Genomic DNA, 27,289 nt, shown 5'->3' on the forward strand with positions numbered 1-27,289 from the left:
CCAAAATAAACGCTTTAAAGGACATACGTGTGGGCGCCTGGGTGGCTCAGCTGGTTGAGCGACTGCCTTTGGCTCAGGTCGTGATCCCGGAGTCCTGGGACCGAGTCCCGCATCGGGCTCCCTGCTCAGTGGGGAGTCTGCTTCTCCCTCTGACCCTCTCCCCTCTCATGCTCTCTCTCACTCTCTCTCTCTCAAATAAATAAATCTTTAGAGGAAAAAAAGGACATGTGTGAAAGGTTAAAAGTAATATTCAACAAGTGTAAACTTTTAGAGAAATATACTGACACAGCCCACACGTATCTACATCAACAAAGAAAACTCATTACCTTCACACTTCATATTACACATTTTGTGCTAGCATTAGATGATATATTAATTTTATTTTCTTTACATAAATTGAGGAAGAAACATACAATCAGATCCAAATATATTACAAGGCATTTAGGGAGGTGTGTTTTGTTGCCCAACAGAAAATTATCTGAAATCGACCTTGAAAATGGAAAAAGACTTATTTAAAAGCACTATCCTGGCTCCTTTCTTGTTTAGAATATATCCTGGCTTTCAGGATATATTCTGAAATTCTGTCTTATGTGGTTAAGATTCCAGATGTTCCAAAAAATCATATTCAACACATTCTTCTAGTTGTTTCAAGACCCTTGGGCTATCTGTGACAGGAAACTCCAAGACTGGAGGTCCTCGGGTATCGGCAGGCAGTTTACTCTGGGTTTTAAAAGCACAATTTAGAGTCTGGAAGAATGGCATCAGTTGTCTGATGCTGGAAACAGAATGTTGGTGCAGAAGGGGGAATTCATTCTTCATGGTGATCTCATCAGAGCTGCCAATTTCCTGCAAAACATAACAAAACAAAACAAAAAAACACAACCACCTCGTAAAGATAATATGGCTTTGCTAAGGGTTAGAGATGCAAGTGAGGTACATGCAGGCAGCCAACCTAAGCAGTGGGTTCATTTTTTTTTTTTTTAAGATTTTATTTATTTTTTGACAGAGAGAGAGACAGCGAGAGAGGGAACACAAGCAGGGGGAGCGGGAGAGACAGAAGCAGGCTTCCCGCGGAGCAGGGAGCACGATGCAGAGCTCGATCCCAGGACTCTGGGACCATGACCTGAGCCGAAGGCAGACGCTTAACGACAGAGCCACCCAGGTGCCCCAAGCAGTGGGTTCTTTATGAACATTGACTACCAGCACTAATGGCAGTTTCCAAATGAACTCAAATGCTGGTCTTCAACTGACATTTTCCACCAGGATGTCACCCCAGCCCCCCAGGCCCCGGCCATTCTTCCCGCAGGCCCTTCCTCTGCATAATACAGGGACTCTGTATGAAACTACTTCCACAGATCCCGATCCTGTTATCCAGGATGCTTACCTCAGCAACTGGGATGAAAAAGTGACATATAAATGAGAAAATAAAGATGGGCTTTATACCACCTCCAAGTTTTAACACTCGGATCAAAGAACTTTAGAAAATTATTCAAAGTCGTTAAAATCAAGTGGCACGTGGAGGACTTCTGCTGCCTAGACTTTCTCCCTTCTGCCACAAATACAAATTGCAAAAAGGAAGACATTTACCCCATATTTTAATTTTAGAAGTTCGAGAATCCTAACGGTGTGGGGTTTGCATTCTTGGTGATTCTCCTCTAGATCTGACAGGAAGGCAGGGCCCTCTGTGTCCACTTCTGGAACAAACGCCCACCTGTAACTGGACGAAAAAAAATCTGATGTCAGGCATGCTGACTCAGAGCCCACTTCAAAAAGATTTTTGAACAGTTTTATTGAGATATAATTCACACACCATACAATTCACCCATTTGAAGTGTATACTTTAATAGACTTTCGTTTATTTGCAGGATTGTCTATCCATCACCATAGTCAACTTTAGGATATTTTCATCACCCCAAGAAGAATCCCTGCTCCCTTTAGCTATCACCCTGCAATCCCTTGCACCCCCTTCATCTGGGCCACCACTAATCTATTTTCTGTCTCTTCATATTTTCTTATTCGGAACAGTTCATATAAACTGGATCATAGAGCATGTGGTTTTTTGTGAATGGCTTCTTTCACTTCATATGCTGCTGCCAAGGTCCATCCATGCTGTAAGGAAACGTCGGTACTTCATTTCTTTTATTGCTGGATATTTCACTGTACAGATACTCGTACATCGATGGACTTTAGATTGTCTCCACTTTTTGCTTATTATGCATAATGCCGCTATGCATACTCCTATACATCAGAACCCACTTAAAAAAAACTTTCTTTCCTAAGAAGATAGCAGGAGGGGAAGAATGAAGGGGGGGGAATCGGAGGGGGAGACGAACCATGAGAGACGATGGACTCTGAGAAACAAACTGAGGGTTCTAGAGGGGAGGGGGTTGGGAGGATGGGTTAGCCTGGTGATGGGTATTGAGGAGGGCACGTTCTGCATGGAGCACTGGGTGTTATGCACAATGAATCATGGATCACTACATCAAAAAAAAATTAAATTAAAAAGACAAAAAAACAAAAAAACTTTCTTTTCTTACAGCAGGTTTAGGTTCCCAACACAATTGCCCGGAAAGTCCATATGTGCCCCCCCCCCACCCGCCCGGCCATGCGATGCCCTCCAAAGTCCAGAGTTTACCATAGGGCTCACTCTGGTGGTGTGCATTCTATGGGTTTGAATAAATGTATAATGACATGTATCCACCATTATAGTATCAAATGAAGTAGTTTCACTCTCCTAAAAATCCTCTGTGTTCTGACTCCCTCTCTTGTGACCCCTGACAATCTTTTTACTGTCTCCATAGTTTTGCCTTTTCCAGAATATCACAGAGCTGGAATCATACAGTATGTAGCCACTTCAGATTGGCTTCTTTCACTTTGTAATATGCAGTTAAGAAGAACCGACATTTTAACCACAAACATTTCTACATGATTGTTCTCTTACTCTCTGTAGGGGGATAGGACAGAGAGAAGTGGCATCTGGGGCCAGGCATGAAATTAACCATATGAGCAGCTGTGTTAAGCCTATAGGAAATGTAAGCCAATAGGGGCAAAGTGAGCTGGAGATAGAGTGTTCCATTTATTTAATTAAAAACAAACAAAGAAATCTACACAAATGCAGTGAGGACCACCAGCCCGTGACTCGTTTTATACGCATTCAATAGCAAAGCCCCCTCAACACACACACCCCTGCCCAGAAACCCATCCATAAACACTATTATGAGCCAAATTCAGGAAACCACAAGTGTTGTAAGAACTCTGAAACCTGGTATTCTCATCCGCCACTAGAAACCCCAACCGGGGCTTCTCACACACCCTACACAACAAAGTGAAAGTGCTGACAAGGAAAGTCACCATTTCAAAGAGGACACATGGTCTTATCTGACTTACATTTGAAATAACGGCATCTTGTCAGGTGGAAAAGAAAGTGCTGTGTCCAGGAATTTGCAAGCTGATAAATATAAGACCAGTTCACTCTGGGGTATCTCCCCCACTGAGGGCCCATTTCCATCGGCAACTGAAACTTTCATTCTGTTGATTTTGTTGCTGTTTCTATAAATTTGCAAAGAAACTCGTTATAAATTCGTTCACATACGCTGTAGTCCATTTGCCTGTGCAAGGTCCATAAGGAGTTTTTTCTGTTTAAGAAATGGTCAAATAGCTGGTCCCTTCACAAGTACTTGAAGAAAATAACACTGACTGTTAGATAACCGTACATCACAAAGTGATGTCTGCTCACATATGCGCACAGACCCTCGCACAACTCACCTCAATGATTCATCATCCTCTTTCAGATCTTCTTCAAGCTGTATGAATATCTGAATCTTAAAAAGAAAACATAAATTCAATTTACTATTTGAGAGAGATTAAACCCAGCTTGATGTTTAGAATGTATATGGCCATAAAAAATAACAAAGCAAAACAATCAGCAAAATGAAAAGACAACCTACAGCGTGGGGAAAAATATTTGCAAACCAAATATCTGATAAGGGGTTAATACCCAAAATATATTAAAAAACTCATACAACTCAGTAACAAAAAAGCAAATAACTTAATTTAAAAATAGGCAAAGGACCTGAATAGACATTTCCTTTTTTTAACGTTTTATTTATTTATTTGACACAGAGACAGCGAGAGAGGGAACACAAGCAGGGGGAGTGGGAGAGGGAGAAGCAGGCTCCCCAGTGAGCAGGGAGCCCGACGTGGGGCTTGATCCCAGGACCCTGGGGTCATGACCTAAGCCGAAGGCAGACGCTTAACGCTTGAGACACCCAGGCGCCCCCTGAATAGACATTTCGAAAGAAGATATCATGGCCCACAGGTCCATGAAAAGATGCTCTGCATCATTAACCATCCGGAAAATGCAAAACAAACAACCAAAAACCCCAGTGAGATATCACCTCACACCTGTCGGAATGGCTAGCATCAGAGAGAGAGACAACCAGTGTCGGTGAGGATGTGGAGAGAAGGAACGCTCGCGCACTGTAGGTGGGAACGCAAACTGGTGCAGCCACTGTGGAAAGGAGGTTCCTCAAAAAAATTAAAAATAGAGCTACCTTCTGATACGGGAATTACACTTCTGGGAGTACCTCAGAAGGAAATGCAAACACGATGTTGACGAGATATCCTCATTCCTGTATTCACTGCAGCATTAGTTACAAGACGTGGGAACGACCTAAGTGTCTACCGATGGATGAATGGATAAAGAAGATGTCGTATATTATACAGTGGAATATCACTCAGCTATAAAAAGGGAGGAAATCCTGCCGTTTGGAACCACATGGATGAACCCTGACGATATTATAATAAGTGAAACAAGTCAGACAAAGACAAATACTGCATAATCTAATTTGTATGTAGAATCTTAAAAAAAAAAAAAACCAAAAATAAGCCAAATTCATAGAAAAAGAGACCAGATTTGTGGTTACCAAAGGCAGGTGTGGGGGAGGGGAAATGGGATGAAGATGGCCAAAAAGTACAAACTTCCCTTTTAAGATAAAAAAGTACTAGGGGTGTCACATGCAACATGACAATGGTTAACACTGCTGTAGGGTAAATATGAAAGTATTAAAAGTAAATTTTAAGAGGGCGCCTGGGTGGCTCAGTTGTTAAGCGTCTGCCTTCGGCTCAGGTCATGGTCCCAGGGTCCTGGGATCGAGCCCCACGTCGGGCTCCCTGCTCCGCGGGGACCCTGTTTCTCCCTCTCCCGCTCCCCCTGCTTGTGTTCCCTCTCGTGCTATGTCTCTCTCTGTCAAATAAATAAAATCTTTAAAAAAAAAAAAAAAAAAAGTAAATCTCAAGAGTTCTTATCACAAAGAAGAATCTTTTTCTTTCTCTGTTCATATCGACGAGATGATGGATGTTAGCTAAACTTCCTGTGGTCATCACTTCACCATATATGTTAGTCAATCACTGTACACCTTAAGGTTATATACTGCTGTGTATCAATTATATCTCAGTAAAACTGGAAAAAACCAGTTTAAAAAATAGCAAATAATATCAAACAATACAAATTAGTTGGAATAAGCTGACAGTTAAAAGATCAAATATGAGGGGCACCTGGGTGGCTCAGTCGTTGGGCGTCTGCCTTCGGCTCAGGTCATGATCCCAGGGTCCTGGGATCGAGCCCCGCATCGGGCTCCCTGCTCAGCGGGAAGCCTGCTTCTCCCTCTCCCACTCCCCCTGCTTGTGTTCCCTCTCTCGCTGTGTCTCTGTCTGTCAAATAAATAAATAAAATCTTAAAAAAAAAAAAAAAGATCAAATATGATTGCAGAAGATAAAATATTCTCTATTCAACCAAAAGCTATGTGTTATCAACTTGAAAATTTTCAGATAAAATTAGATATATATGAAATAGTACATTATTCCTGAAAAAGGTTTTGAAAATATTCCTAAATACATGTTCAGAATCTTATGACATATCTGTATGACTAATTTACAACTAGATGTGAGTAAGGAAGAAGAACTAAATGTGTGGAGTATTTCAGAAATGCTGCTCTTAAAAGCCTACCCACAAACTTATAGTGCTTTCAGAGATTAATGGTTGTTAATAGCCTTCTAAACAGCAGTAAGCTTTCAACCTTAAATTTTTTTAAAAAGATTTTATTTACTTATTTGACACAGAGAGAGAGAGCACAAGCAAGGGGAGTGGCAGGCAGAGGGAGAGGGAAGAAGAAGGCTCCCCACTGAGGAGGGAGCCCGACGTGGGGCTCTATCCCAGGACCCCGGGATCATGACCTGAGCTGAAGGCAGACGCTTAACCGACTGAGCCACCCAGGCGCCCATCAACCTTAAATATTTCTATATAAGATATGGTTTCAAAGAAACTCACAACATAGGTACAGTGGGCCTATTATGGAAATCCATTATCAGTGAATGTGAACATCTGGTCATGAAGTTCTTCAATGGAAATATGAAAGATTTAGGAAAGATTATTTTTCATTAGGAATCTTTAGTTACGCGGATTCATGGTATGGTACGGTAGGTCATGGTATGTGGTGGTAATATTTCTAGTCATGGGTGTAAACTCTATAATTTAGAATTTAAGGGATTAATCTGCAGATTATGTAATTAATGTCACCATAAATTACAGTTTACACCAGTAGCTTGGAAACATGATAACCTGACATCTTCCCTCTAATTTGCTTTTGACTTCACTTGAGATGGCACCTCCAGCTCAGATATTGTGAAGGCATCCATATCTAAAGATGATCTGAATCTTTTCTCCCTAGAGGCACTAGATCTAAAAGAGCTCGCCTAGGAACTTTCCTGACTGTAGGAGCAGGAAGATAGTAACTTACAGAGATTTTATGTTTCTTGAATTTTACCTTCTCAACTTGTCCAATGGTGGCCAGTTAGTAACGTGTACATAGTTATTCACTGTGCCTTAAAGTTTTATACTTTGTTTATACAAACTATAAAATTTCCCAGAGATACATTAAATGGTTCTGTCTCAAAAAAAATTCCCTATTTAACCAAGAGCTGACTGTGTGCTATGAGCTTGGTTGAAAATTTTGCAGATAAAATTAAGATATATATGAAATAGTATACTATTCCTGAAAAAAGCACTTAAGAAAGCTCCAGTCCCGCTTTTAAGAGTAAAATATTTGTACTTACTAACTCAGAGACCATTATGGGCCACAATGAAGTCAAATGTTGGGGAGATATTCTTAGCAGCAAAACTCTGAAAAAAAGAAACATCTGAGCAGCAACTGTGGATGTCTGTCCAACTCTGAGATTGTCTGTCAGGCGTTCTAAGGAAAGAAGATTTTAAAGATGTCACACAAATATGCAGTTTGAGGTTTCTCATTAGACAAAAAAATAAAACTGTATTTGTTTTGACATTTAACAACAATGCAGCCTAAGACCCCCGTTGTTTACCTCCAGCCCTCTTCTTTATGAGGTGAAGCAGTTCATGGCCTTTGCTAAAGGAATGAACCAAGTGGCTCTTATTTCCCTGCCACAGCTGACCAGAAAAATATCAACTTCTGACTTAACCCGGAAATCCACTGGATGACCAATGACCACTAAATTCTCTTCTGAGAATATGAAATATAAGACACAAGAACCACAGACAGTCCTTGGTGAGTGACGATGCTCCAGGATCACAGAGGTTGGCTGGCTGCTGACACCACATTCTGAGGGTGAGGAGTGGGAAGTGGCGCGAGTGAGTAAAAGGAGAGGTATTCAATGAAGTTGGGATTTCATGGCCAAGACAAGAACTTTAATTCCTGTAGGGAAAAAAGGTGTGAGCTCCTCTAGCCCCTAGCAGTCTTCCCCACTTCTCCACTGAAGTAACTGTCTGCAGAATGTGATTTCCCCCCCATAATTTAAGGTTTCTGAGGAACATAACAAATTGCTATGGCAAACAGCTAAACTACAGTCATGCTAGTTAAGATTTGTTTGTAGTATCTTAGTAATAAACTTGCCTTTATCTGCACTAGCTTGAGTAGGTTTATACATCTTGCTTTTAAAAATATTCTTGACCAGGGGCGCCTGGCTGGCTCAGTCGGTAGAGTATCTGACTCTGGACCTCAGGGTCATGAGTTCAAGCCCCACATTGGGTGTAGAGACTACTTAAATAAAAACTTAAGAAAAAAATACTCTTGACCAAATGAAGGTTCAAGCATAGCTCAGATATTTGACAGACAGGTTGGCATTTTTGCTTTTAAAATTCTTTTTAAGTAATCTCTACACCCAATGTGGTCTTGAACTCAAGACCCCAAGATCAATGGGGCGCCTGGGTGGCTCAGTCGTTAAGCGTCTGCCTTCGGTTCAGATCATGGTCCCAGGGTCCTGGGATTGAGCCCCACATCGGGCTCCCTGCTCATCGGGGAGCCTGCTTCTCCCTCTCCCACTCCCCGCTGCTTGTTCCCTCTTTGGCTGTCTGTCAAATAAAATCTTAAAAAAAAAAAAAAAAAAGACCCTAAGATCAAGAGTCACATACTCTACCGACTGAGCCAGCCAGGTGCCCCAGGTTGGCATTTTTAAAGAGTGCTTTGTGTTTCTGGTTCTGGATGAGATGGAGTAAATAGATTACACCCTATTTCTCTAGCAGCAATTAAAAAAAAAAAATGCATCAGAAAACTGAAAAGTGAAGGAAAGGTGACAGGACTGGCTAGGATCCTTGGGACTTAAACAATGACCTGAAGGTGAGTTCCCTAGGGTTTTTAATTTTTTACTTTATTCTGGCTTGGGCACCTGAGGAAATGGTAAGCTGGAACGCCAAAGTTTCAACATGAACAAAAAATGGTAACAAAAGACACCAATAAAGAGGTGATAATGGAGGTTGGGATTATTGGGAAAGGATTTTAAAGATGTGGTCTGAAAATATTCCAGTAATCAATTACGGACATTTGAAACAAATAAAAAATAGAATATGTCAGCAAAGAAATAGGAGCTACAAAGAAGAGCCAGATGGAAATTTCAGAACTAAAAAGTAAGATCACTGAAATAGAAAAGCCCTCACTGATGGGCTCAACAGCAGAATGGAGATGACAGAGGACAGAGGGAAGTTAAAGACAGAATCCATGGAAATTACTGAAACTGAACAAAAGAAGGAAAAAAGATGGGGGTGGGGAATGAGCAGGCTCAGGGACCAGTGGGACAATGAAAGATCTAATATTTCGGTCACTGGAGTCCCAGAGAAAGGAAAAAGGGTATAGGCTGGGAAAATATTTGAAGAAATAATGACTGATAACCTTCCAAATTTGGTGAAAGATGTGCATCTACAGTTACAAGAAGCTGATGAACTCTAGGAAGGATAAAACCAAAGACATCAGTTAAGTTACATCATAAAACTTCTGAAAAAGTAAAGATAAAAGTCTTGATAGTGGTCAGAGGGAAATGATACATTACAGTAGTGCGCCATCTTATCCACGGTCCTGCTCTCTGAGGTTTCACTGAGCCGTGGTCAACTGAGGTTGACTGCGGTCCAGGAGCAGATGACCCTCCCTCTGACATGTTGCTGGGGGGGGGGGGGTCAGTGGTAGCCTCACATTACACGTCATATGCCTACGTCACTCACCTCACTTCATCTCATCATGTGGGCATTTTATCACCTCTCATCAGTCACAAGAAGGATGAGGACAGTGCAATAAGATATTCTGAGAGAGAGAGAGGACATTCATGCAACTTTCACTACAGTGTATTGTTATAATTGTTGCATTTTATTACTGTTGTTAATCTCCTACTGTGTCTGATTTATGAATTAAACTTTATCATAGGCATGTACGTACAGCAAAAATCATAGTGTACGTAGTATTTGGTGCTGCCCATGGTTTCAGGCATCCACTAGGGGTCTTGGAATGTACCCCATGTGGAAAAGGGGGGCTACTGTACCTAAAAAGGAACAATAATTTGAATGAGAGCAGATTTCCCTCAGAAACCATGGAGTCAGAAAGAAGTGGCACAGTTTTCAAGTGCTGAAAGAAAAGAACTTCACCCCAGAATTCCATTTCGAGGGAAAATATCCTTCTGGGTGCTTGGTCACCCAGACCAAAAAGAAGGAAGGTGAGATAAACAGTCTCCATGAAGGGAAACAGAGAAAACTTGTGGCCAGCAGATCTGTACTCAAAGAGCATCCAGAAGATGTTCTTCAGATGAATCAGGAATGGTAACAGTCGGAAATGTGGAACATCAAGACAAAAGAGCAACCGAAAGGGTAAATCCAGGAGAAAAAGGATATTGTCTATCCTCTTAAACTATGCTGGACAGCTGAAGTGGTTTTGCTAATGGACCATGCCGTGTGTGAGGTTATCGCAGGGTAAGCTGGGTGCACGGTACACAGGGACGCTCAGCGCTACTTGTGTGACTGCTGGTCAGTCTTAATCCATTTCAAAATAGAAAGTACGAAGGGAAAAAGTGGTTTGTACACATAGGGCATATTCCACATGCTGCTCCAAATAAAAGCTAAATTCATGAGGTTATTCTTCAGCCAAGATGATCTATTTTAGAATCACTAGTGTTCTTCAATCTCTAACAGTCCTTCCTTAGCTGAGTGATAAACCTTACGAACTGAAGGAGTTTCTGTGAGCAGACAGCGGGAGAGAGCCCTGAGCCAGAACCCCTCCGCCACCACTCCAGGTCGGGGGACCTTGTTCAGGCTGGCTACTTAGCTGTGTTGCACCCTTGTCTCCCGTCTGTGGAACCGGAATAGTCCCCTACCACACCCACCTCAAGGGGCGCCTACTAAAGACCCTTGCCTATCGTGGGGAGCCAAAGGGCCCAGGTCTCAGGCCAGGTGTTGCCAGTTAATGTCAATACAACCCCAAGCATCAGTATCCTGATGTGAAAACAGAGCTACGACGTACAGCACGAGGAAGACTTCAAGGATGGGAAGTACTCCAATGGACCTGGGACAGGCCAAAGTCACCCGGCTTAAAGGGTACAGAGTGTTGCTGCTTTAGATCCTTCTGATGCCCCCAGTCAGGCCTCTGTTGGGGGTGATGTCTGTCCTCCTCTTATCTTAGACAAATAGCATTTTGCCCTTTAAAAAAAAAAAATCCTTGCTTTGGGCTTATCTATCTCTTTTGCGATCAATGTAAAATTCATGTCACTCTGAGCCAAGATGCACGGAGCTGCTCGTTCTATGCCCTGTGCACACCGACCTCTTTCAGGGCTACTTGATGGTGCCATCAACCAGGAAAAGGGGCTCCACAGTGAATCCCTGAGGAGAAACATTAGAAATTCCCTATTCCTGCCTTTGTGATTAGGCCTAAACTACCATGGTGTGCCACTCAGAAGCTTCTGGCTATATCTACTCCTTCAGCCTGGGCATTATTGCTCCACAGGGGCCAGTCAAGTGTCCCAAGACTATCAGAGAACGCTCTGAATTCTATCATCCCAGGACCTCCCGGAGGCTGGGCCTTTCAACAGTTTAGGGGACAATGACAATAAAAGGAAAGTGCTTTGTAAAGTGTCAGGTTTTTTGTTTTTTTAAGACTTACTTGTTTGACAGAGAGAGAGCATGCACACAAGCAGGGGGAGCAGCAGAGGGAGAGGGAGAAGCAGGCTCCTTGCTGAGCAGAGAGCCCGATGCAGGGCTCAATCCCAGAACCCTGGGACTATGACCCGAACTGAAGGCAGATGCTTAACCGACTGAGCCACCCAGGCGCCCCTGTAAAGTGTCAGTTAACAAAAAATGAAAGGGGGTAAAAATGTCTATTTTTTAAAACATGGAGCATTTTTAGAAATACAGCACTTGAGCTACGCAAAATGCAGGGGTATGTGGAGAAATTCCTCCTTCCCTAAGGGCCGAAAACCATCTCTGAATTTAGTCAGTGCACGCATGCACACACACACACACTTTTATAGAATACATACAGTATTATATTGCCCCTACCTCTCTCTTCCTCTCAGAGGCATGATTTCTTAGAACTGCTGGATGCTTAGATTCTGCCGTGGTCAAACCATATGACACTGTTTGAGAAAGGCTCTGGTCTGTTCTTTTCCTGTTCTACACGCCTAATACCGTCTCTTTAGCTCTCTGGGCCTTACCCCGCATTTTAAAGGTGCGTGTGATGGGAGACGGGGGAGAGAATGAACAGGTGTTTGACCTCAGAGTGGAAAGGCACCAAAGGGACTGTCTGGTGCACTGCCCTACACGTTCTCCTTTCTAGCTTCCTCCTCTTGCCTCCACTGAGAGCGGACTCAAGGCTGCACTTTCCAGCGCTGTTGAGTGACCAGGTGCATACAGACCAGCACGGACCCTGCACACACACTAGAGGACAGGTGATTCCTGTTCTTGTTTCTCCCCTCTGTTTTGTAGGGATGCAACAAAGTACGGCTTTGACTCTGCGTTCACTTATTTTTTTTTTAATTTAAATCCAATTTCGTTAACATATACTGTACTATTAGTTTCCGGGGTATAATTTAGTGATTCAACAGTTGCATATAACACCCAGTGCTCATCACATCCAGTGCCTTCCTAAATGCCCATCCCCTCCAGCGACCTTCTGTTTGTTTCCTAGAGTTAAGAGTCTCTTACGGCCCTCTGCATTCAGCCAAAGTCTTTGGAGAGCTGCCATCACCCTTACTGGCAATCCTGGCCATCATCTGACTGAATCAGCAATTCAAGAAAGGATCTGTTGGTATCTGAACATTAGCTTTCATGTATTTCAAGTACTTAGGACATCATGACGTAAAAATCTCCTTATGTGTTTCACAGGTTGAAATTACGTCAGTTTTAGTATAAAGATATTTTATTATTGCAAATATAAAATATAGTCATAATTAATAATTGTGAGAGCTATTAATGTTCTGAACTACAACAATTAGGGCCTTTCAAATAGTTAATCAAGGAGGCACATGGGCTGATAATTACTACTAATATTAAGAGTGATCAGGATGACTTGGGGAAGAGAACATGCTTTGTGAGCTGACAGATACGTTTATATATTTATTTATCTATTGATTGTAGGCTCCACGCCTGGCATGGAGCCCAGTGCAGGCCTTGAACTCAAGACCCTGAGATCAAGACCTGAGCTGAGATCAAGAGTCAGGCACTTAGCCTACTAAGCCACCAGGAGTCCCAACTGACAGATGTTTATAAACACTTTTTTTAAAGGGCAGAGCAAGAGATTTATGTCATAATTCTACCTGGAAACAACCCGAATGCCCTACCATTGGTGAACTGATGAGGAAGTCACAGAATGGAATGCTGTTCAGCAATAAAAAACAGTATGCTGTTGATAAATACGATGGAATGGATGACTCTCAAAATACATTATGCAAGTCAAAGAAGCCAAACTCAAAGGCTGCACTCCACCTAATTACATTTAGGACATTCTGGAAAAGATGAAACTGTATGAGCGGAAGGCAGATTAGCACTTGCTAGGGGCCACGGAACGGGAGGGGGATGACTTCCAAGGGGGCAGAGGAGAACTTTCTGGGTGATGGAAATGTTCTGCATGTTGACTATGGTGATGGTTCCATAACTACATGTGCTCATCAAAATTTACAGAACTATATACCCAAAAGGGTGACTTTTATTGTATGTAAATTATACCTTAGTAAACCTGGCCCTCAATAAAGAATTTACAACATAATTCTAATATTTGTAAAATTATTTGTTACACTAGTCTTCATAATATTAAACAACTCCTTTAAGAATTGTATTAATTTTATCTGATTCCATTCAGGCTATGAGTCTTAAGGAAAACACATTTCTATTTGAGAATTCTTTTGTATCTTGGAGAAGGGTGAATTTAGACAGAATGCCCACTTCACCACCTCCACATCTTACGAGGGAAAAAAGCCCTTTAAAATCATGTACAATAGCTGTAATAATTCATTTTTGAAGCAAGGAATATGGTGAGTACAAAAGAGAGAAAAACTGTTAAGGAAAGGTTAAGGACTTCTCCTTCACTAGCCTTGGGGGTTAGTGCTGTAACCTCCAAGTATCTTGACTGCGGGTGGGACCTAGCAGGAGACAACGCTAAGAAAGTACTGTCAGACTTTTAGAACTACCTAATAAAAACTCATAGCATTACAATCATTGACTTTTAAAATAAAGTTTCAGATTCACAGGTAAATTTCCAGAGTTCTTCTACAAGTACTCATTTTGACACTCCTCCATCCGGCCAGAACGTGCTGTGGGCCACTCTGGCGGCCGGCCCATCTCAGCCAGCCGGGGGTCCACCCACGAGGGGGCAGGGCTGGGGGTGAGGGTGGGGTGGCCTTCTTACCTTGTATCAGAGGAAGGTAAAGGTGGTATTGATCAAGTTCTCCACTGAAGACAGCAAAAGCCTGGCGCTTTAGCAGCATGGCTTTCTGCTCAAAACTTGAGAACAGTTTTAAAGAACTGCTCTGCATGTCTAGAATAAATACAGCCAATAAGTTCCATTTAGTGAGAAAACCGCAATCAGAGGTAAGTGACAGGACATTCATAATCATGTAAATTTCTATCCTTCCTGGTCAAAATCATGGTCCTGACTAAGTAATTATGATCTTGTGGTTATTATTCACATATTTATTTGTAAATACAAATACTTCTTTAATGACATTAAACAATAGGGCACTAGAAGAGGATATGAGGGACAGACAAATACTCCTAATAAATTATGGTAAACCTATCATTACTTTCAAAAGTATTCCCCCACTGTAAAGGTGTAGGAAAGGTTGTCGGGCCTTCTGGCCAATAGACTGGAACCGGGAGGCTCATTCATGAGTCCTGACACATTATGCACATGTTACAGTTTGCAGCTTAGATGGCATCATTAAAGATCCGAGTGGAGTTTTGAGCTATGTGGTAAAAGCTGATTATGATGGGATCAGTCCTTTAAAAGTGTGGTTTATGTGCAAGTAATATACAACTTACTCATTAAATCTTTAAACATTGTTTTCTCGTGAGTCAGAAGATGGTCAATAATGGACTTCCAACTGGATATTAAAAGAAGGCAAAATTAATTAAATATGTAAAGGATGACAGTCTGAATAGAGGCATCAAGAAAAGAACAAGCCCCTTTGAGATCTATTAAAACCTGTTTTCTGAAAAGAAGTTAGGGAAATGAACAGGTTCTAATACAAGGGAAAGCTGAGCAAAAGCTTTTTATTTATAAACTTAACAACACAGGTGATGAATGACAAATGAAAGAATGAATAATTCCCAGCTTACAGTAAAAGAAAAATGTTTTTTTCAAGAGTTGCCCTGTGTTCACACAGGAGGCCGTTCATACGCTTGTGCTGATGGAAAGAAGTGGGAGTAGCGACATCAAATAGACTAATTTTCAAGTGGGCTCCCCAGAAGAGCAATAGGACTTGAAGGTGAAAGCCACAGGACTCGGGGGGTAGCAGGGCAAACTTCGACCAATCGCCACCCCCCATCCATGCCATTGATAAAGACGTCAGCCATGACAGGGGGAGAGCCAACATAGTGGTTTTGTTGACCTCCCAGGAAAGGGCGCAGGGAGTTCACCTCACATCTGTCCCTCAGCAGCAGGGCCTGGCCCGGCTGCACGGTCTCAGTGAGAACTCGTGAAGCGTGAGCTGAGACGTGGGATAAGGACAACACAGTGTCACCAGCGGGCTCTGTCATCTGAGTTGGAGTATCTGTGACTCCGAGCTGGAGCAGCACTAGGCCAGGGGACACTGGAACCCTGGATTGTGCGCTCTGGGGATTATATGCTCTCGTAATTGAAATCCTTTTGATAAAAAATGCACCTCTATATTTTTAGAACACCCACCCCCTCTGCCATGAACACAGTTAACATGAGGCCTTGTGACAGGGACGTCCTGGGATCTGGGCTGATGCTAACTGCTCCCGTTTCAAGTATGAGAATTATGTCAACCGAAACACTTTTTCCACTTGAGGATTTGCAGCAGCCCTTTGTCAGAACAGCATTTCTTACTGTGCACAGCAAGTGTCCATCTGAAAGAAAGCAGGGTCCAAGAATAAGTCCAAGACTTCTTTCTTCCAGGCTCGCTTCGTATAGGCGTAGCCACTCAGAGAGCTCAGCAGCTGAGCGCCGGCCCGGAAGCTGGGAGCGTTGTAGGCACTGAACAGGGGTGGGGAGGGAAAAGGGTCAACGTCAAAGACTGTGCAAAGAAAGCCACTTGGTGCATTTCCCATAACCGATTTTGCTCCCTACCGGCGGGACACCAGGGAGGAGACGGCATTACCTGTGATTGCGTAAGTAAGGAAACACGTAATAAAGCAAGCGGGAGATCAAGGGCACCGCTTTCTCCTTCTCGTCACTTCGATAAACCATGTCCAGGAGAGATGCCAGGACCTATCAGAGCGGGATCACGAGGAAAACAGAAACCTTCTAAAGCCGGTGACAGTAAGAACTCATCCTCGAGGGGCACACAACCTAACAAGACAAGTCCCAGGGGCAGCTTGAGGCCGAGCGCGGTCTGCAGGCCAGCCGGGAGGGGCGGCCCGCGCTCACTGGCCCGAGAACGGAGCGGCTGCACGAAGCTCCGGGCCGGCCATCATGCCGTCGAGGGAGGACAAGCCAGGTGTGCACTGACCTCTGCCAGGAGGGACAGGGCCTGCACGCTGTACGCCGAAGGGGCAGACGCGGACACCATTGCTGAAGCAGCGGCGGTGGTATCTGCTGACAGAAAGAGGCATTCCTGCTTTAATCATGGCGGATGGGCCACCATTTATGCCCCTGAAACATCACATGGATGTGCGTGATGCGTCCCAGCCTTGCATACTGAGGATGTATGTAAGTATACCTGAGGGGCTCCTCTCTGTCAACATGTTCAACTTCAGGAAGAATCTGGGCATTGTGATCAAATAAATTAGCACTGACTCACTGTCCTCCTCCCGATCTCTCTTCTCAGCATTGTTCTCAGAATGTCCACATCCCCTTGGATGATGCTCCTACCCTCTGGGCCTCTGACCCCCTAAACTTCTCTCTTCCAACAATCTGTTACTCCGGCCCAGCTCGGTCACCCACTGTCACCATCACACCCTCGGCTTCACCAATTTCCCAAATCTCCATTTCCAGCCTCCCTCTCTGACCACATCTTACCTTTCCCGAATGCTTGCACAGACCACCAAACCCTTTGGCCTGCCACCCTGACCACCCGTCAACTCCTGCAGGTCTGCCCTTCTCGCCTCCCCACCTATACCCGTGGTCTCCCATCTACTGGCAAACATCCTGGGCTGTTTTGCTGCTCTCTCCCTCTGAGGCACTCACCTGGAAAAATGCAAAGCTGGCTAAACCCACAGATCAGCCCGTGTGGTTCTGTGTAGCTAAATGCTCTGGAGAAAACCAAACAACGATGAAATAGATCTCACTTTCCTTCATGACCATGAATCTCAAAAAGGACCTGATGCTACCAGATAGTCCTACCATCGTACCCTGGCAGTATGCTGGCTTTCCTACTCCGCAACGTCATTCTTGCAGACCTTCCCTCGATAACCATCAACATTCTTCCCTTCTCAGCTGGTAACGCACCTCCTATTTCACTGAGAAAATTAATGGAAACAAACAGGAACTCCCTCAGTTTGGCTCCTATGTGCTATGAATCTAGAACATGTATATATATATATATATACATTCTCTGCCTTATCTCCTGTTTTGATAGACATGTTCCTGGCTCCTATGGAAGAACAGTAATTCTATTCATGACATCAAGCTTGGCCCCATAGCCATCAAGGGCTTCACTTTCTATCCTTTCTCTCTTTATTTCTTCCTCTGCTGCACAGATCTGTCACTATATAAATATGCTCTGGAATATTCCAATTCAAAAACAAAGCAAATAAGGGGTATTCTCTGGTCTTTAGTTCTACTTGGTTTCTGTCCTACTGACCAGTGAGCTTCAAGGATTCTCTGCATTCACGGCCTCCTCCTCCTCCTTTCTACCCGCTCCAGTGTTCCCACCCCCGTGGCTTCCATGTTGTCAAGCCCAGTGGATCTCTGTCCGACCTTCCTCTGTTTCTCAACAGCCTTCCATTGTGTTACCCCTCCCTCCTTCTGGAAGCACCCTCTTCTCCTGTTTCATGACTCTGTGCTCTTGGTTTTTCTCCTACCCCAGTGACCACTTAAGTGTCTTTTCTGGCTCCTTCTCTTTTTTTCTGACATCTCAGATGTAATACTTGCAAAACCAAGCTCAATTTTCTGTTATATAATGTTCTTATTTTGGTCTTCTCCACCTCAATAAATTGCATAAGTGAAAAACCAAAGTCATCCTTGATTGTCTTTTTTGTTAACCACCACATGCAGCCCATCAGCAAATTCTGCTGACTGCATCTAAATCGGTCCACCTTTCCGTCACCCCGCCTCCAAGCCCACACCACTGCGAAATCCTGTTAACTGGACTTCCCTTTGCTGCTCTCACTTGACCCAGCCCTTACTGCTCACAGCAGCCAAACTGATGTTTTCTAAAGACGAGGAAGAGCCTGTCACTGCCCTAAACACTTTAATGGCTTCCACAGCGAGTGGGAGGAAATCTAAGCTCCTGACCAGGCTCCCCTCAAGCCCAGCAACCCTCAACTCCAGCCAGGCTGGTCTCCTGGTTCTGACCCACACCCACCTCGAGGACTTGCCATCCCTCTGCGCAGCGCCCTCCAGGTCTTTGCACAGCTGCCCCGACTTCTGACTTCTCAGCGCAACTGTCACCTCCTTGGGGACACACTCGGCAACATCTCCCCGCTCCCAGCCGCTCCCTGTAATCGGACTCTTACTGTCCTTACACTAAGAACCACTTGAAATTCTCAGGGTCATTTACTTCCTTTTTCGATCTTTGAAAAGCTTTCATTTTGAAATAACTTCAGATTTTCAAAAGAGTTGAAAGATCCCTTTGTTAATGTACTTTTTGCTCATCCTCTTCCATGCTGCCCATGTCCGAAGCTGTAGGGCCCGCACGCAGCACACACCACACACGGTCTCTGAGTGAGAACCTGCATGGCCGGTGCACGCACACCAACTTTAAATGGGGACAAATACGTTACTGGAAGCCTCATTTTGTTTCATGCTTTCTATGGCCGATATGTATACGTAATTTGTTCAAGTCAAGTAAAATATAGTCATGAGCTAACCACTCAGGGTTTTTGGTACTTTCTAATTAATTAAGTTTTATAGAGAAGCCCAAAAATCACCTCCAGCTTTGGAATTCTCTGATTTCTTTAAACAAAAATGAGGTAATTTTCCCAGAGTATTATCTTGAGGTTAAATGGAATCATTGCACAAAAGCCAGGCCCAGTGACCGTGGACCGAACACGGTCGGCACAGCCGCTCTGGTGGAGCAGCAGCCCGACCCGTACCTCGGTACGTGGGACAGACATGACTGAGGGCAAATTAGCCCAGGACATGCAAGCGCTCCCTCCCTGAACCACAACCATAACCAGAGCCACAGCCTGAGAAAGGCTCACGGTTGCTTTACATCAGCAACTGAGAGCACACTAGATCTAGTATCTTCGTTACACAATGAAGTATAATTATTTTTGTTACGCGAACCACAAAACAGGTTATGAAACCAGTATGGCCGAAGCAGCGGCCAGTGGGACTGCAGATTGTTGAGTACGCCATCCTTCCTCCTCCTGGGAAGAGAAGCCCCCTTCCGGTGGGCACCCATTTCTCGTGGCTCCCGTGCACCAGCCCTTCCCTCTTCTCCTCCGGGTCAGCTGTGTGGCCCGAGACGAACCACCCAGAATCTCCGTGCGAGCCTTGGTTCGCCTCAGCTGAGCGCCCGATTCCTGCTATGCCTAGAACCAGACGCCAATGCCAGGGCTTTTCACCCACGGGCGCCGAAGTGTTTTGTTCTGTTGTTTCTATTATTTCTGCTACTTGTGAGAGAAAAGAGCCCTGACTTCTTGACCCTTCTACGGTAGATTAAAGTTCACAGACTTAGCTTTGAGCTGCTGCTGTAACTATTGCTAGTGACAATGAAAGAGGCAGTAAAATATTACAGGACGGTTTTTGAACATTTCCTTTGTGGCGGGTACTGTACTATGTAGTTCGTATTAAGAACCTAAATGTAATTTTTTGCCCTTGTGTTAATAAAACTGAGAGCAAACCTGTTTACTCGTTTGGTGTAACCAATACTGGGACTGGACATACGTTCCTGTCCCTCTGTTAAATAATACTGAGAACTAGCAAAAACAATTGCTTGCTCCAAGATACACTTAATCCTGAAAGAACAACTAAAACAGCTTACGTATCGAAACAGGCGGCGTGCTCGTCAAGACTCACTCTGGGACCCTCGCCTTGAGCTGCCCCCACCAATCCCAAACTCTGCCCAATCCCAATCAGTTCCCCACCCTAATCAAGACTCACTCTGGGACCCTCGCCTTGAGCTGCCCCCACCAATCCCAAACTCTGCCCAATCCCAATCAGTTCCCCACCCTAATCAAGACTCACTCTGGGACCCTCGCCTTGAGCTGCCCCCACCAATCCCAAACTCTGCCCAATCCCAATCAGTTCCCCACCCCAAAAGATCTGCCACAAACAACTCGGTCAAGGCCCTGCAACCCTACAAATGCCCTCCCTGAACTTCCCTGATGAGACGTTGCTATGACCCTGCCAAGTCTGTCTCTCCCTGCAGTAGGTCTAATAATCTTCGATCTGCTTCATCGACAGATCTGTCCGGTGGTCTTCAGGGCACCAGTGATTAACCATCTCCACGACCGCATTTAATGTAGACTCCTCAAGAGTACTGGTTGATCGATGGTCCGAGTAAACAGATGAGTCTCCTCTGAGAGTCTCCTGACTGCTTTCCTAGGAAGCTACAACTAATAATAAGGCCGGGGTGTGCCCGCCCATGTGACCTCCACTAGAAAATCTTCACATCTCAGACAGTGATGAGACACAAGGATCACTGAGAGGCAAGGGTGTGTTAGTCATAAAGAAAAGACACAATCTAATGGCCTGACAACAGTTTGTTGGTTTACTAAATTTTCTTTCCACAGTTCCACAAAAAGAAAAACATACACTTCCGTATTTTTTATACCCCACAGATTTCTTTTACCTAATCTGTGCAAGTTATCTTGGGAAGCTACTTTCTTGGATTCTGATCTAGGCTCAGTGAGGGCTTCCACAGTAGCATACGTCACTCGGAGCCCTATCAGTGGAATCCTATTGTTTATTACACATAAATGATGTTGTAAACAGTAACAACAGACTGTCTGCTTTTTTTTTTAAGTAGGCGCCACGCCCAGCACAGAGCCCAGTGCGGGGCTTGAACTTATAACCCTGAGGTCAAGACCTGAACTGAGATCAAGGGTCAGAGGCTTAACTGCCTGAGCCACCCAGGTGCCCCCAGACAGTTTACTTTTAAGGAAAAACCAGACCCCCTCACAGTAGCAGGCAGCAGGCATTATCTTCTGACCCTCTCTGTACCTACCACACAAATCTTCCTCAGCATCAGATTCTTCTAGAGAGATCTGAGGCTGGGCCTTCACTTCCAGGTTTCTGCTTAGCCAGCTGGTTTGTTCCAAGGAAGAGCCAGCAATGTTCCCTACAGCTTCCAGGATTTTTTGAGTGACTTCCTGAGAGTAATGAAGAGAAAGAGGAGAGGCAGTTAGCTCAGGAAAAGAATCTAAAATGCCTACAACAGCACCAACCAGCAGAAATACAACATAGGCCACAACTAGAACCACACAGGTGATAGGAGGTTTCCCAGGAACCACATTAAAAGATCAGACGAAACAAGTTCATAATGTTTAACCTCATATATCCAAAATACGATCAACATGCAATCAGTGTAAAAATTAATGAGATTTCACACTTTTTTTTTTTGCACTAGGCCTTTGAGATCTGACGCATGTTTTACACTACAGCACATTCAATTCGGACAGGCCACATTCCCCGTGCCCAACAGCCACATGTGACTAACGGCTCCCGTACTGGAGTATGATCAGTAGAGAATCAGGTCACGTGGCTGTGATAGGGAGAGAAATGCTGAGCCACTTTCTCAAGCCAGCATCACCAAGTCTCACCAGCGGAGGCTGGCTGCAAGTCCCGGCCATCTGAGATTCGAACCACCCTGACTTTGACTCTAAGCTGTGTTTAGGCATAAGGCAAGAGCACACCCGCCTGCCTGTGGCCAGTAGGCCAGTAGGGGTGCACTTGAAGGAACTACCTTGCCCTGAGCTGGCGCAGAGGTGTGGTGTGGCTGACGGTGGCAGGGAAGAGCAGGAAACGGGACCGAGAGCTCAGAGGAGGTCCCACTTCTCATGCGGACGGAGAGTGATGGGGAAGAAGGGCAGGCCCCGTCTCGAAGCAGGGACAAGGAGTTGGCGTCGGGAGGCTGGGCACCGTGGGACAGAAGCAGCCACAAAGAGCAGGGGCGAGGTGCACCAGCCGTATCGGCTGCGGTAACGCCCGTGGCCAAAGCTACCCCAGAATGGACCAAAGGGAGGGGCGTGCTGTAGGCAATGGGCCACAAAGCGGGGCCTCGAGAGGGGAGTTTGGGAATGCTGTCCATGTGCCAGTCTCACAGTGTCTGGGCTTTAATGATGCTTCCGTCTCAACAAGTGGAGGCCAAAAGAGTCCCGAGTTTCCTAATTATGCTCGACTGTGCTCTAGACGGTGCTCCAGTGGTTCAGCAGTGGGAACTGGACAGACCGTTCACAAATGCCAGGGATCGTAATGATTCGAAGAAATATCGCCAGGGCCGTAAAACTGATACACGTCCCATTTAAGTTGAAGCCTTGGCTCCAAAAGCCCCTGAATCAATGATTTTCATGGTTGCAAAATAGTGATTTCCTAACCCCATCGTTCTATTTATTCTATTTATTTGTTGGCTTTCTACTCTAACATCTCCCTTCTCCTAGGGTGAGTTTCACTTTTATTTTTCAGGATTTTTGAGGTTTCCTACGAGTATATACTGCTTTAATCAGGGAGGAAAAGAAAGGTTTCCAGGGAAGAAATTCACATGGACAGAGTTATTAACCTAACGCTGCTGAGGCGGCGGCTCCAGCTGATCTGTGTGCGGTGAGGAGTGGGGGCATCCTGTCAACCCACAGCAGACTGCTCAAGTCTGACACGAGAACTTTGGCAGGAGACTCCGGCCCGGGTCTATGGAGCCCTCTAAGACCGTAACAGAGGAAGTCAGCTGTGAGAACAAATGCAAATCTAAGGAACGATTCTGCCCAGGGTTGCTGATCCACAGGCATGTCCTCTAAAGGCGGACAACCACTCCTGGAAACGGTAACATCTGCTGAACTTTTCACACACAGACCTGCAGGTCTTTCTGGTCCTTCTTGCTTTCCAGGTTGGGAGTTCTCGTCACAAAGTCATTCAGCATGCTGTTGAGAGACAATCAGCTTTAGACTAAGAATGCTGCAGAAACAAGGGATGTTCCAGCAGAAAAACAGGGTAACGTGAATGCTGGGTCACAATACCTGAGGAGCAGAAAGTATCCGGGGGGAGCCAGATTCAACTGTACGGATTCCTTTAACACGCCCAACAACGAAGGAAAGTTCTCTTGCAAGGCTGTTACTGGGAGTCTGTTTTTAAAAAACAGGGGAAAACACCCAACTGTGAACAAGTCAAAACACGTCTTACAAGCACATTTTAGGTCTGGGCAGTTGGAAAGCAGAGGGAAGATGGTGTATCTGACTGACCTGTTTGTTCTTTTTTAAATTAAAATACACACAAATGAAATTTTTGTACTCTGGCAAGAACCTGCAGTCTGGAGACCAGAAATCCTGCTGCTGACAGGTCAGATGCTTCCGGTTTCCTGCCTGTCAAATAAAGGCCTTGAACCGGAGGCCGGTCTGATCCCTTGGGCCCATCTAGCTCTAGGATCCGGCCTCCCCGGTGTTGTTGGTAGCGGAGTCGGCCCTCGGGTCACAAGGTCACCCACAGGAGGCTAATCTTCAGTGGCTCTCACAGCGAGGCCTGCGCAGCACAACACGCTGCAGCTCAGCCACAGCCCGAGGGCCCCGGGTTCAAGTCCTGGTGCCTGATGTACCGCCTCCGGAGTGACCTCGGCAGTGCTTCTTCTGTAAGAGGAGGAAGGTAAACACCTAACCTGCAGCTGCTCTGGCAGCCCACGGATCACTCAGGCCGCTGTGACAGACACTTGCTAGCATGACGATGCACAGTAGCTATCACCAGGAAAGACGTGACCGGGTCCTCTTTAACTCCTGGAAGAAGGAACTGAACGATGCTTGGGGGTGAAGCCTCAACAGCTGGTCTGAACTGCACCCCAGACCCAGGGACTCCTGGGATGCTGACCCTCTCGTTCTAGCCTCCTGCAACCTCAGGGTGTGGGGAGTTGGAAGAACCATGGAACGGGAACTGTGTTAACCAAGGAGCTCGGATCTGGTTGTCAGACTGCCCAATTGTGTAACTCCTGCCACACACGTGAGGATCTGGAGGCTTCCTTGAGAAGGGGGCTCGTTACTGCAACAGAGATGGCCCCACACAGTGGAGGGGCTGTGAGCTGCACCCGATGTGCCCGTGTAAGACCTGAGCAGTCCAGGAAGCTTTCCTTTCCACCCGTGGAGAACCGTGTGGGGGATCCGCCTCACTGCCTCCTGCAGCAGAGGCTCCTGAAAAGTGCCAGTAAGCTCGAGACACCCAGGCAGAAGCCACGGGAAAGCATTGAGGACAGCACCCAAAACAATCATTTCTCGGGGTGCCTGGGTGGCTCAGTTGGTTAAGTGACTGCCTTCGACTCAGGTCATGATCCTGGAGTCCGGGGATCGAGTCCCACATCGGGCTCCCTGCTCAGCAAGGAGTCTGCTTCTCCCTCTGACCCTCCTCTCTCTCATGCTCTCTGTCTCTCATTCTCTCTCTCTCAAATGAATAAAATCTTAAAAAAAAAACAAAAACAAAAAAACCCAAACAAACAAAAAAAACCAATCATTTCTCCTTTTTCTAAAAGAAGTCTTTAACGCGTTTAACACTGAACATAAAGTGTTCAACCAACAGCACCCGGCTTTTATAAAGTCAGATTAGATCTCTGCAGAGGGAAAAGATCATCAGGGCATTCTCACAGCTCAGGAGGAATCTAAGACACCGTCAAGATATTATCTGAACTAAGGCTCTCCAGTCGTCAACAAGTACGACCAGGGTTACATTTAGAATTGCTGCAATAGCATCTATAATTGAGACATGTTTGGGAAGGGTTGTGTTACCTTTGGACGAAAGCATAGCAAAACTGCAACACGGGGATATCCACAAGGGGCGCTTTCTAAAAATAAAAGTGAAACCAATGACTCCAAGTTGGTAGGAAATAAGGTTAAAAAAAAGAATTACAACACAAAATGAAACAGAGTCTATATCCCCACAAAGCAAAGGTTTTTAGCCAGAGTCTTTCAAATACAATAACACATGTGAACGCATCCCCCAGGTATAACAAAACAAACCTATACTATGAGGTCCCGAAACATTACTGACCTTCTTAGCAGACTTCCAGGGCAAGTCCACACCAGGCTTTTAACAAGTATTCAGGGAAAATTTGGTATAATAACTCCTAAACAAAAAAGGTGGTGGCCAATGTTGACCCTCATGAGTGCGTGCAACTAGCTACAGGAAAGAGATGATAAAAAAGTTCTAATTCTTAGCTCAAGGAATTTCCTCAAACTCAGGCCAGACAACTTCCCTAAATCCCAAGTGGCTGCAACTACTTAGAAACTGGTTTTGAAAATAAATTTTTTCCCCTCCGTGCTTATAAAAAGTTATCTGTAGAGGTTATAGAAGTTGAGCTACTTACTAATCACAAAATGTAATTCTGTTATTCGAACAGCCAAAAACCAGCCAGCCACGCTAACTGAATTTAAATAAAACAAACAACCAGCCAGCCAGATGAGATCTAGTGTTTTGTTTTGTTTTTAGCCCAGGAGTTGCAGATATTTGTAGGAATTGAAGTAACATGAAGGAACAAAACTATGAGCACCTGCCGTGTACTTAGAAGGGGTCTCAGAGGCCCCTCCTGGAGGACAGCCCACCCCGGTCCTACAGCCGTAACGCCGCTGCTAGGAAGTGACCACCAGCTCACAAGGTCTCCTGACACTTGAGACTTGCTCAGGGTTATAAATGCAAAATCACCGTGAATCTGATGGCCCCTCCATCCCCGCTCTCCTCTTCGAGGTTGATTACTTTAATATTTATGTATAAGAGTGAAAGGCAACAAGACTATCCGGCATTTGCGGGAGGCCCGACAAAGGCCACGGATGTCACCCACGTGCATTTGGCATCCGATTCCTTGTGCTTCAACGGTTCCATAATCTGGCTGCATGGTGTTAATTTTTAGGCTGGCCTATCCTCTTTTCCTAACTAGGATACAGCTCACTGAGGGCAGAAACAGTTTTACTACTTAGGATTCCTTACCACTGAAGCACATAGTTGATTTTCGATTTTGGAATGAAGAACGGGACCAGGGCCCTGAGCACAACTGACTGGAAGCCGTAACAGGCCTTCTTGGCATGGACATTTCTGGAGAGGCTCCCTGGTGCCGTGCACAAGGGGCCCTTTTGGAGGAGGCATCCAAATGCAGAGCTCTACTCTAAGACAGGCGGAGCTATAAAAACGGCTAAAGAAATTCTTGGTCAGTTTTCTCACTTACAGGGTGAGACATGGCTGAAAAGATTGCTGATTCCAAGGTTCAGCTTTTATTTGCCATCCTCAGTGTGATGACCTTAATATCCAAAGCTGTATTCCTTTTATTTGTTATAAAGCTTTTTATCGTGGTAAAATATATAGAAGGGGCTCAGCTGGTTGAGCATCCGACTCTTGATTTCGGCTCAGGTCATGATCTCAGGGACCTGGGATCGAACCCTGCGTCGGGAGGGAGTCTGCTTGAGGATTCTCTCTCTCCCTCTCCCTCTGTGCCCTATCCCACTCACACTCTCTCCAAAATAAAGAAATCTTTAAACTATACCTAGAATTTGCCATTTTAACCAGTTTTAAGTGTCCAGTTCGGTGGCATTAGCATTCACATTGTCGTGCAACCGTCACCACCATCCATCTCCAGACTTTTTCATCTTCCCAAACGGAATCCCTGTCCCTGTTAGACAGTAACTGCTGTCCCCTCTCCTCCTGCCTCTAGCAACCACCACGCTACCTTCTGTAGAATGTACGTATGCAACGGGCTGCTCCAGAGACCGCGTGTAAGTGGAATCACATTTTTGTCCTTCTGTGACTGGCCTCACTTGGCATGGCCTCAAGGTTCACCCACTGTTACAGCAGGTCTCAGAATTAACTTCCTTTTTAAGGCTGAATGATATTCCATTGGATGGATAGACCTGATTTTGTTTATCCAATCATCCATCATTGGATATTTGGGTTGTTTCTACCTTTTTACTATTGTGAGTAATTCTATAAACAGTGGTGTACAAATACCTATTTGAGTAAAACTCTATTTTTAAATAATTACTTTGTCCATTTTC

The 27,289-nt window shown here is 44.9% G+C and overlaps 1 protein-coding gene across 8 annotated transcripts in view; it reads right to left on the reverse strand.

The window, feature by feature from the left end:
- Positions 1 to 340: 340 nt before the first annotated feature.
- Positions 341 to 27,289, reverse strand: part of DOP1B (DOP1 leucine zipper like protein B) — a 107,087-nt gene continuing 80,138 nt past the window's right edge. For 4 of the 8 annotated variants that reach the window (XM_078075104.1, XM_036075280.2, XM_036075281.2 and 1 more), the window contains 14 exons: positions 25,037 to 25,092; positions 23,294 to 23,398; positions 23,131 to 23,197; positions 21,292 to 21,436; positions 16,468 to 16,553; positions 16,117 to 16,226; positions 15,846 to 15,992; positions 14,816 to 14,877; positions 14,184 to 14,312; positions 7,114 to 7,250; positions 3,766 to 3,821; positions 3,388 to 3,549; positions 1,588 to 1,717; positions 341 to 846 (listed from right to left, as the gene is read on the reverse strand). In XM_078075104.1, coding sequence (XP_077931230.1) covers positions 595 to 846; positions 1,588 to 1,717; positions 3,388 to 3,549; positions 3,766 to 3,821; positions 7,114 to 7,250; positions 14,184 to 14,312; positions 14,816 to 14,877; positions 15,846 to 15,992; positions 16,117 to 16,226; positions 16,468 to 16,553; positions 21,292 to 21,436; positions 23,131 to 23,197; positions 23,294 to 23,398; positions 25,037 to 25,092 — 1,644 coding nt within the window. In that variant the 3' untranslated portion in view covers positions 341 to 594. The other 4 variants (XM_078075056.1, XR_013448990.1, XR_013449008.1 and 1 more) reach the window with 4 other exon arrangements.

Source organism: Halichoerus grypus, chromosome 1, assembly GCF_964656455.1.
Source record: "Halichoerus grypus chromosome 1, mHalGry1.hap1.1, whole genome shotgun sequence".
Lineage (NCBI taxonomy): Eukaryota > Metazoa > Chordata > Mammalia > Carnivora > Phocidae > Halichoerus > Halichoerus grypus.